This window comes from Octopus sinensis, linkage group LG21 (genome assembly GCF_006345805.1).
Source record: "Octopus sinensis linkage group LG21, ASM634580v1, whole genome shotgun sequence".
Lineage (NCBI taxonomy): Eukaryota > Metazoa > Mollusca > Cephalopoda > Octopoda > Octopodidae > Octopus > Octopus sinensis.
The window spans coordinates 6,785,449-6,797,982 of record NC_043017.1 but is presented as its reverse complement, the minus strand read 5'-3'; the positions used below and the strand labels follow the sequence as shown (position 1 = coordinate 6,797,982).

General features: G+C 39.1%; 1 protein-coding gene across 3 annotated transcripts in view; it reads left to right on the top strand.

Annotated features, from left to right (window-relative positions):
• The window catches only part of LOC115222756, a 17,697-nt gene extending 6,039 nt beyond the window's left edge, over positions 1 to 11,658 (top strand). Inside the window, exons 3-7 of one of the 3 annotated variants that reach the window (XM_036511947.1) lie at positions 2,530 to 2,761; positions 3,579 to 4,472; positions 6,358 to 6,547; positions 8,537 to 8,978; positions 11,032 to 11,658. In XM_036511947.1, coding sequence (XP_036367840.1) covers positions 2,530 to 2,761; positions 3,579 to 4,472; positions 6,358 to 6,547; positions 8,537 to 8,978; positions 11,032 to 11,241 — 1,968 coding nt within the window. In that variant the 3' untranslated portion in view covers positions 11,242 to 11,658. Of the gene's footprint in view, positions 1 to 2,529; positions 2,762 to 3,578; positions 4,473 to 6,357; positions 6,548 to 8,536; positions 8,979 to 11,028 lie in introns of all 3 variants that reach the window. The other 2 variants (XM_029793055.2, XM_036511948.1) reach the window with 2 other exon arrangements.
• Positions 11,659 to 12,534: the final 876 nt, after the last annotated feature.

The following is a 12,534-nucleotide window of genomic DNA, read 5'->3' as shown; positions in this document are numbered from 1 at the left end:
ACACAAGTCCGCACACAGGCATACAATAATCACACTACAACTGTCACCACCACCACCACAATAACAACAACAACAGCAACAATCACTACTGCTACCACTACACACCACTGTCATCATCAGCAGCACAAACACCACCACCACCACCATCACTGCCACTGCCATTTAGCCAATCAAAGTGGAAGATAAATTTTAGCCGTTCAAAAATAGGATTAAAAAAAACCCTATTAATTTTACTTAAACATTTATAAACTGGGATCAGTCGTTTTCGTCGCTCAATCTACGACCTGGTCACTCTTCAACAAAAAAATAAATTGGTATATATAATAAGGCGGCGAGCTGGCAGAAACGTTAGCACGCCGGGCGAAATGCTTAGCGGTATTTCGTCTGCGTTACGTTGTGAGTTCAAATTCTGCCGAGGTCGACTTTGCTTTTCATCCTTTCGGGGTCGATAAATTAAGTACGATGTAATCGATGTAATCGACTTAATACCTATGTCTGTCCTTGTTTGTCCCCTCTGTGTTTAGCCCCTTGTGGGTAATAAAGAAATAGGTATATATAACTGATTTGTGCAGTTAAAAGTAATGAAATTATGAATGGATATGTCCGATTTCCGCAGTAATAAAAGCTAATATCTGCTTCTCCATGCCGGCATGGGTTCGGACAAGAAGTTATCTAAAACTATGTTTTTACAGCTGGGTAACCTTCCTAACTACAATCATGTAGACAGCGCTCGTTTGTTTAACTCTTTAAACTATGAAATTAAAATTCATGTTCGTTTTTATATCAGACTAGCACTATGATCCGGCAACGCCGGGTCATAGTGCTAGTGCATGCATACACAGCTGCGTGCGTGCGCACATACACGCGAGTACTGTCCAAATCTCCGACCAATCACATACAGCTAGCTGGCATTCAATTGGCGTATCAAGTTTCATGCCTTTTGATTGGGTTTTGGATAGAAAATTCACAAAAAAGTCACTTCTATTGATTTTTTTAATGGCTTTGCGGGGTGACTGGGGAAATGTAAAGATGTGCATGACCACCCTTGGACGGTTTTGAATAACCATAGAAAGTGCGAGCCCTCTAACTGAAAAATTGTGGATTTGTATAAAGGATACACACACATTTTGCCGTTATATATATATATATAGATTCTTTATGTGAACTCGTGTCTTGAAACAAATTTTATGTCTAGGGAGAGTCATTATACCAATATAGTTAATACGCGTGCTGGTTCAGTTCCACTCCTTTATTATTAGTTAATCGGTTAAATATCCAACTAACCAATCTATTGTTTAATTTGTTTTGTTTTGTTTTTGTTTGTCAAAGCCTCTTCGTTGCTACTTGCAACCTTTCCTATAACGGACTTAGTCAAAAGTCATTGAAAAGGTTGCAAGAAGCAACGAAAAGGCTTTGACAAACAAACCAACAAACAAAGACACAAATTAAACAATCGATTAGTCAGTTGGTTATTTAACCAACCAACGAATAATACTGGAGTAGAATTGAACCAGTGTGTGTGTTAATTATATTGGCAATGTGACGCAACTAACTCCCTAGACACAATTAAACTTCGTGGTTATTCCAGGAATGATGTTAAATATCTACTGAAAATAGAATTGTTATTTTCTTTAACTCACGTTGCCTCAATATACTCAAAATAGCTCAACGAAGTTACTTTCAAACATGATATTTCTCTACAAAAGACAGACCAATACATAAAACTGCTTCCTACAGTTAGGGGTAATGAAATTTGGAGTAGATTTCTGCAGTGAAAGGGTTAAACTACTAGGGCCAATTTGTACTTGTATTTCTCTCTGTAGTCCTTGTTATTAATAATTAATCGCCTGTTAATTAAGACACAATTTATATTTATACACTTTTCCTTTCTCTCACATCCCAATATCCCTGTTTCTGGCAACAGTCATTGCCCATTAATAATTTACCAATTCAGGTACAACAACACATCACCACCACCACCACCATCATCATCATCATCATCATCATCATCATCATCATCATCATTATCATCCTTATCGTTTAACGTCCGTTTTTCCATGCTGGCATGGGTTGGACAGTTTGGCTGGGAGCTGGCAATCTGGAGGGCTGCACCAGGCTCCAATCATCTCTTTTGGCACAGTTTCTCCAGCAGGATGCCCTTCCTAACGCCAACCACTTTACGAAGTGTGCTATTTACGTGGCACCAGCATGATTGCTTTTTATGTGACGCCAGCCTAGATTCTTCGTACAAGTGCTTTTTCATGTAGCACCAGCACAGGGGCTTTTTACCTGGCGCTTCCTTGGGAGTTTTATTTGACGTGGAGCCATCATGGATGATTCTTACATGGGACCAGCGTGACAGCTTTATGCGTGGCAATGGTATGGATGCTTTTTATGTGACTCCGGCACAGGAGCCTTTTATGTGGCGCCCATGTCATATAATCCTCCACATCAATCCTCACTCATAAATCAAAACCACTCATTTATTCTCTCACTCTCACTCTTTCTTTTTTCACATCTCTCCCTTAGATTCGAACCAGTGAATTCTTGGTCGCCTTCGGTCCATGCCATCATAAGAAATACAAAGAAACAACCTACCAAGAGACCAACATCTCTGACATCATTGATTACAATGAGTCTCTAAGACATTCCATCGAGGTGGGAGATTGTGTGCTGGCGCCTGGCCCACCACCACAGAACACATCCAGGTTTTCATGTGGCCGAGTGTTGGAAGGCCAAGAAGCGAGACAAACCGAACTGAGTAAGAAACAGTTTGTTCTTTATTGATGATGATGATGATGATGAAGTGGTGGTGGCGGCAGCGGTGGTGGTGGTGGTGGCAGTGGTGGTGGTAGTTGCGATGGTGGTGGAGATGGTGTTGGCGGCGGTGGCAGTGGCAGTGGTGGTGGTGGTGGTGGTGTTTGTGCTGCTGTTACTGATGACAGTGATGTGTAGTGGTAGCAGTAGTAATTGTTGTTGTTGTTGTTGTTGTTGTGGTGGTGGTGGTGGTGGTGGTGGTAGTGTGATTATTGTATGTTTGTGTGCGGACTTGTTTCTATATGCTTATGTGTGTAGTTGCGTGTGTGTGTGTGTGTGTGTGTAAGTTCAAACGTGAATATGTATGTGTTTGTGTTCATGTTCACTTATGCATATGTGTGCATCAGTGTGTGTGTGTGCATGCATGTTGTGATCTGCACATGTATGTATGTGTATGCGTGTGTGTGTGTATTGAAGATGTTCACATATATTTGCATGTGTGTGTGTGTGTAGTTTGGATGTATGTGTGTATGTTGTACATGCTCACATATATATTCACATGTGTGTGTGTGTGTAGTTTGGATGTATGATTGTGTGTAGGAGAGAAGAGACAGTGTGTCAGCATATGTGTGTTTGTGCATGTGTGTGTGTTTGGCTGTATATTAACACATATGTTTGCATATATGAGTGTTAATGTGTGTGTGTGTGAGAGAGAGAGAAAAGGATCACGCACATGCGTATGTCTGTGTGTCTTTATATATGTAAGACTTATCACTATAGAACTTCAACACCATAAAACCTCATCTTCATTTCTCTTCCAGAATACAAGGATGTCAATCTTGTCGTCTCATTTGAAAATGGAACAACTTCCAGAATTCCCAGAAATGCTGCCATTTGGATCCCTCAAAACGCCTTTGACCACATCAAGTTAAAAGTTCATCAGCCTCGTTCTTTGAAACAAGAACCATATTACAAAAGTCAAACAGAAATGCCTGAATTTTTCCCTTTAGAACCAAGAATTTGGGCCCCTAGTTTGAGACTGAGGGATTACCATCCAATGGCATTACCCTCTTACGTTCCAATGGCTCCCCTGGTATATAATATGGCAGCAGTCAATCCTTATGGTATTCCTTATTTAACCCGGCCTACCTGGTACCCAAAATACCAAACCCTTACACCCAAATATTCCGTCAGTGCCAATGACCTTCCGCCAGAGAAAGTTGCTCCTGTCAGTAAATTATGCATCAAAGAACTCGATGATAAAGTTCAGTCTGTGGAAGATGAACCAAAAGACATCCTGGAGACTGAAAAAGAGATGTCAAATATTGGCGACGAACAACAGAAGGAACTCTTGGCAGACGTGTACCAACCAATACTTTGTGAAACTGAAAAAACCAAGGATGAGTCTACTGAAGAATTCAAAGTTGGCTCCTCACATCTGCCTTACACCTCAGAGAATTTACCAGATTTAGGTTTCTATGATGATAATGGATTGGAAGAATTATATCAAACGGATACAAAAGATGAAGGGGTGAATGCAGAATGCTTAAAATTCCCGAGCAAACCTACAAACCCTGGAAGACCAATGTGGAAATACTGGGCCAAAAACCCCACCAGAAGCCTAAATGTTTCAAGGAGAAATAAGAGTCCATTTCAAGAGACAACTCAAGTTGTTCCGTTTGAATTACGAGACAAAAACAGGAGTTTATATGAAGGTAAATTTGTGTTGATTAATTTTAAGCTTTCAGTTTTCTCTCACAAAGGATGAAAGGAGGCATTTGTATGGGTTATTATGGTGCCAGACTGTAGACTCATTAACCCTTTGGTTACCGTTTTTATTTTGAGATGCTCTGTGTTTCTTTCAATTACTTAAAATATAATAAATAATTTAGTAAAATGAATTAGTTATCATTTAATTAGTGTTAGGAACACAAATTGTGATTAAGGTTTGGTGGAAGATTTTAATTCAAAACTTATGAAAACATGACATTTGTACTACAGAACCAGAGGCGGTTTCAGCCAGGTTGATATCAAAAGGGTTAAGAATTGTTTCTCTATTATATATTTTAACCCTTTTCTTACCATATTTCTGTTGAGATGCTCTGTGTTTCTTTCAATTACTTAAAATATAACAAAGAATTTACTAAAATAACTTAGTTATCATTTAGCTAGTGTTAAGAACATAAATTGTGGCTAAGGTTTGGTGGAAGATTTTAATACAAAACTTTTGAAAACAAGACATTTGTATTCAGAGCCAGAGCTGGTTTCAGTCGGGTTGGTATTGAATGGGTTAAGGCACAAACTTAACAGCTTGTAAGAATATTAGTTTGTTAACTGGTTAGAAGTGGTTATTAACTGGTTAGAACAGCTTGTGGAGATATCAGTACTAAAAGAATGTTTTCTGAATCTTTGCATTCTGAGTTCAAATTCTGTTGAAGTAAGCTTTGCCTTTCATCCTTTCAGGATCAATAAATTAAATACCAGTTATGCACTGGGGTCAATGTAATTGACTAGTCTCCTCCCTGCAAATTTCAGACCTTGAGCTTATAGTAAAAAGTATTGTTATTATTATCAGTGAGTGAGGGAGCAGCACATGTCATCAAAGTGAAACTGGGGTACAAATATACAAAGCGCAATATACCCTTCATGACTACCTGTCTGATAAGGGTACACCAGGCACATGCATCACAACCATATGTGCACGACATGGTGGTCTTAGATCAAGATTAACAGCGCATTATCTTGCAGGTGGGGCTCAGTTAGAATTTTCTTTGGGTCAAGTAGCCCATTCTGCTCAAAAGGTCCCTGAATAAGGTTTGCTTACAGGTGATGAACAAAACACCCATGTTTCCAGAGGTGAATTATTCAAACCACAAAGAATTCCCCTCAAAACATGGCTACGATGCTCTCCAACATTGCAGGCCTTGTGCTTATAGTAGAAAAGATTATTGGAAAAGTCAGCAGTGCATGCTGTTAAAGCAACACTCTAAACATATATACTCATAGTAACACATACACATACATCTGTATACATGCACATACACCTGTATACACACACATACACCTGTATACACACAATACACCTGTAGACACACACATACACCTGTAGACACACAAATACATCTGTAGTCACATACAAACACCTGTATACACACACATACATCTGTAGGCATACACATACACCTGTATACACACACATACACCTGTATACACACAATACACCTGTAGACACACACATACATCTGTATACACATACATACATCTGTAGACATACACATACATCTGCATTCACACAAATACATTTGTATACACACACATACATTTGTATACACACACATACATTTGTATACACACACATACATTTGTATACACACAAATACACCTGTAGACACACAAATACATCTGTAGACACAAATACATCTGTAGTCACACACATACACACGCTCATACACCTGTACTTTTACATCAATATAATCTCGGTAGTTGTCTTGAAAGAATAACTCAGCTGACACCAAAAGATTTAAAAGACTGAACCTTATCTCTTTATTTCTTCTTATACGTTGCTATATGGAATCGCTATTTCTTTCTGTGTCTCTACAGACTATTCCTCAAACTCGGCCTTTCACTACGTCGACAGATTTTCGAAACATACACAAAACGACTGTGTAGCAACATTGTTAAAGACACCAAAACCACCTTCTGTCGCTCCGCCAGCCCAGCAAGAACGAAATCAAATACGAAAACCAAACAACTGCAGAAACTGTCAGGAAAATTCTAGTCAAAAGGAACGGTAATGTCAAACAAGTTCATTTAATTTCTGCTTATACATACATACATACACAACCCCTACATGCATACATACATACACACCCCTACATACATACATACACACCCCTACATACATACATACATACACACCCCTACATACATACATACATACACACCCCTACATGCATACATACATACATACATACATACATACATACACACCCCTACATGCATACATACATACATACACACCCCTACATACATACATACATACATACATACATACATACATACATACACACCCCTACATACATACATACACACCCCTACATACATACATACATACATACATACACACTCCTACATACATACATACATACGTACATACATACATACACACCCCTACATGCATACATACATACACTGCCTAAATATCAATCTTGAGGATTTAAGCTTCTCAAAACCAGAAAGCAGGATGCTAATTCGAAGACTACAGATCCAATCCATAACCGGAACTGTAAAGAACTGTAAAACTTTCCAGAAGTTTATCATTTAAATATATACAAACATGTCTAGATATGTAACTATATGCATGAGAATACATACATTAAAAAAAACATACAAATCTGCTCATATACATACATACATACATACATACATTCATGCATACAAAAATTGCAAGTAATATGTCTGGTGACATAAGATATCTGATGAGATAAGATAATTAAGATACAATTAATGCTTAGATTGACTTCCTACCTAAATCCCACCTTGAACTGCAACATAAAATGCAGGGATGTTATATATATGTCAAAATGAGGAGTGGCTATATGTAGTGTGTGTGTATATATGTGTATATACATATATATATATATATATATATATATCATCATCATCATCATCATCATTTAACGTCCGCTCTCCATGCTAGCATGGGTTGGACGGTTCGACCGGGGATCTGGGAAGCCAGAAGGGTGCACCAGGCTCCGGTCTTATCTGGCAATGTTTCTACAGCTGGGTGCCCTTCCTAACGCCAACCACTCCGTGAGTGTAGTGGGTGCTTTTTACGTGCCACCTGCACAGGTGCCAGGCGGGGCTGGCATCAGCCACGATCGGATTGGTGCATTTTACATGCCACCTGCACGGAAGCCAGTCGAGGCAGCACTGGCTTCGGCCACGATTTGGATGGTGCTTTTACTTGTTTCAGTCATTTGACTGTGGCTATGCTGGAGCATCGCCTTTAGTTGAGCAAATCGACCCCAGGACTTATTCTTTGTAAGCCTAGTACTTATTCTATCGGTCTGTATTGCCGAACCGCTAAGTTACGGTGACGTAAACACACCAGCATCGGTTGTCAAGTGATGTTGGGGGACAAACACAGACACACAAGCATATACACAACACATATATATATATACATATATACGACGGGCTTCTTTCAGTTTCTGTCTACCAAATCAACTCACGAAGCTTTGGTCGGCCCGAGGCTATATATATATATATATATATATATATCGTGATCACGTAACCGACCAGACCATCAGATGTTGTTACACATCGCTGGTCACAATGCGCTTTACATTGTTTTAGTCTTCGAATGACGCCACCCTGCTGGCTAAGCGAGCAGGCCAACAGAAGAAAGAGTGGGAGAAAGTTGTGGCAAAAGAGTACAGCAGGGATCACCACCCCCTGCCGGAGCGTCGTGGAGCTTTTAGGTGGTGTTTTCGCTCAATAAACACTCACAACGCCCGGTCTGGGAATTGAAACCATGATCCTGCGACCGCGAGTCCGCTGCCCTACCACTGGGCCATTGCGCCTCCACACACGCACACACACACACACATATATATATATATATATATATATATACATATATATATATAATATAATAATATTATCTATATATATATATATATATAATATATAATATTATTTATATATTTATCTATATGTAAAACCTATGCGTTTTATTGCACCCTCTATAATTGTTGCACCAATTACTTTCCTTCAGTGCAAAACCCTCAAAGATGCTTGCAGTGAGATACGGAACGACAGAGGAGCAAAAGAAGAGATTCAAATCTGGGAGAAGGCACAATCGAGAGAGGGTCTTACAGGACATAATACATGAAACCAATGCCGACTTGAACGGACAGGAACAGATTGATGTGACCCACGCAGCTAAGAGGGCACTGAATGCGGAAATATCACAGGCAGTGACTGAATACCACCAACAACAACAACACCAACAACAACAAAGAATGTTACTAAAATGTAAAGGAAATGTGCGGGTGAAACCAGCATCGGTCCGGATTAGTAATAATAATAATAATAATAATAATAATAAAAGTAATAATTATCGACAGGAAGTGAAGGGGGTTGATTGTGTTGATAAAAGGCGACAAGGATATGGTGGAATCAGTGTGGCCCCTTTAAATGAAGACCAGAAGAAACAGGTGAATATATAATGTTTTTATTTATTTTTGTGTTTGCTTTTGTTTGGTTCTTTTATTTTTTACTTGTTCAAGTCAGTTGAGTGTGGCCATGCTGGAGTAACTGTCTTGAAAGAGTTTTATTTGAACAAACAAGGTGCAGGAGCGGCTGTGTGGTAAGTAGCTTGCTAACCAATCACATGGTTCTGGGTTCAGTCCCACTGTGTGGCACCTTGGGCAAGCGTCTTCTACTATAGCCTCGGGCTGACCAAAGCCTTGTGAGTGGATTTGGTAGACGGAAACTGAAAGAAGCCTGTCATATATATATATATATATATATATATATATCATCCTCATCATCATCGTTTTCGTCCGCTTTCCATGCTGGCATGGGTTGGACGGTTTGACTGAGGACTGGTGAGCTGGAGGCCGCACCAGGCTCAATCTGATCTGGCAAAGTTTCAACAGCTGGATGCCCTTCCTAATGCCAACCACTTCAAGAGTGTAGTGGGTGCTTTTACGTGCCACCAGCACGAGGGCCTGTCAGGTGGTTCTGGCAATTACCATGCTCAAAAGGTATATGTATATATTTGTGTGGCTGTGTTTGTCTCCCCACCATCGCTTGACAACCTATGCTGGTGTGTTTACATCCTTGTAACTTAGTGGTTCATCAAAAGAGACTGATAGAATAAGTACTAGGTTTACAAAGAATAAGTCCTGAGGTCAATTTCTTCGACTAAAGACGGTGCTCCAGCATGGTCGACGTCAAATGACTGAAACAAATAAAAGAATAAAACAATAAAAGAATGAACTGCCCCAGTACTTTTTTTTTATTGCTATAATGTGGTACTTATTTTTATCAGAATCTTTTGCCAATCTGCTATGTTGTAGGGACATAAACAAAACAACACCGGTTATCATATGTTAGCAGGAATGGGCACAGATGTAAAGATGCATACACTGGCACTCGGTTGATTAGGAAAGGCAACGGTTCCAGTTGATCGAATCAATGGAACAGCCTGCTCGTGAAATGAACAACATGCAAGTGGCTGAGTACTCCACAGACATTAAACAACAATGATGATGATGATGATGAAGATATATGTGTGTGTGTGTGTGTGTGTGTATGTGTGTTCTTGAGCAAAGCATTTCATTTCACATTGCTCTACGATCATTTCGTCATCTGACATGTGGCACCCAGTTGCACTTGTACAGGTAACGTTGATCTAATGGAGGGAGTGGGCTTATGTCTACATGAACATTTGATCACTATAAACAAATCATCCATGCGGTTGTTCGGTAAGAAATTGTCAAACCCTTATACATCATCTAATGACGGGAGAGTCCATCATACACACACACGCACATACACACACACACACACACTAATGAGTGCTGAGCATCGCATGGGCAGATAACTATTCTTTATATGTCAGTTAATAAGACAAACAATGTTTGTTCAATTGGACCACATGTGAGTGCTGACACTTGTCTCTATTTTGCATTCACATCTAAAATAGAGATGAACATCAGCAACCCTATATGGTATGCTTGAACAATTGTGAAAATATCTTCACATGAAACCATTGGTTGCTTTGTTAACCCACAAATACAAAAAAAAAACAAGTATATATAGAGGCGCAGGAGTGACTGTGTGGTAAGTAGCTTGTTTACCAACCACATGGTTCCGGGTTCAGTCCCACTGCGCAGCACCCTGGGCAAGTGTCTTCTACTATAGCCTCGGGCCGACCAAAGCCTTGTGAGTGGATTTGGTAGATGGAAACTGAAAGAAGCCTGTCGTATATATGTATATGTATGTGTGTGTTTGTGTGTCTGTGTTTGTCCCCGTAGCATTGCTTGACAACTGATGCTGGTGTGTTTATGTCCCCGTCACTTAGCGGTTCGGCAAAAGAGACCGATAGAATAAGTACTGAGCTTACAAAGAATAAGTCCCGGGGTCGAGTTGCTCGATTAGAAGTGGTGCTCCAGCATGGCCACAGTCAAATGACTGAAACGAGTAAAAGAGTATATATATGTATATATATATATCAACATACTTATGTTTTTCTTCTAGCAGTATCCTTATGAGAAGAGCCAGCAATACTGGGCCAATGTCCGCAGTAACCTCTTGCAAAGGGAATCTCTGGAAAAGCAGAAGTACAAAGAAACACAGGAGACCCGGCTGTTACGGAAGAACAAACCCTTAAAACAATTCAAAGAAGGAGACCAGAATAAAAAATATTGGGGTCAAGAATTGGTCCTTTATCGTACCAAGATAATGTCATAGTTCATTTTATTCTATACCCACAAGACCATACATCTTCAAATGTGTATGTATGTATGTGTGAGAATGTGTGTGTGTGTGTTGTGTGTGTGTGTGGTGTGTGTGTGTGTGTGTGTATTATATTATATTATATTTTATGAAGTTCTGAGGAATTACTTCCACTATATACTAGAAAATAAATTCTGTATAGCACACTGAAATTAATTAAAAGCTGGCAACATGATTACAACATTGTGCAAAAATTGGTTATATCGGGGGTGATGAAACAATTGTAAACAATGTATTAAAATAATTTGCTAACTCCATTCTTTGCTATTTGTTATCATATATCTAATCACGTTTCATATACATTCCACTATGTAAAATAATTTCTCTGCCTGACCTGTAATTGAAATTATTGTTTCTGGATAGTAAATATAATACCAGTATCTTCCTTCCTTCATTGGTTTTATGTATATAGCGCTTGTGTATATTTATGTATACATACATTCATGTGTGTGTGTGTGTTTGTTGTAAGTGCTTAAAGTATTATTATCATCATCATTATTATTATTATTATTATTATTATTATTATTATTATTATTATTATTATTATTGTTTTCATTACTCATCGTTTAACATCTGCTTTCCATGCTAGCATGAGTTGGACAATTTGACTGAGGACTGGCGAACCAGATGGCTGCACCAGGCCCCAATCTGATTATTATTATTATTATTATTATTATTATTATTATTATTTTCAATTGTGGTTTCCTTTCATTATAACTTTATTTCAGCTTCCTTAGTCCCGGGCATCCTCCAGAGGCCAAGAGTAGCAAGGGCACTTTTGTTATACTATGCATGCTAACATGATCACTACATTTATTCCATTTTAGATGGAGAGTACTTTCCATAGTATATGGGCTGCACCCATCAAGGTTATCTTTCGTAGTTCACTGAGATTGGAGTTACCTAAACAGATTGTGCCTAAATAGGTCAGCTCCTGTCCATTTGAACTTCACCTGACATGGCTGAGGTCGTAGGTCAAAAGGAGATGATTTATCATTTTTGACAGGACAAAGATAACCTTTTTTCGCACCTGTTGATCGTGGTGGTTTGGACCACCGAGAATCCTTAGATTCGGTTTCGAATCTAAGCTTGGAGACGGAAGTGTTAATTTTTACAGATACACAATGCACTTATTATTATAGGAATTGTTTCAGTTTTTCAACTCCACATTTAAGGCAGCAAGCTGGCAGAATCATTAGCATGTCGAGCGAGATGCTTAGCTGTATTTCATTTGTCACTATGTTCTGA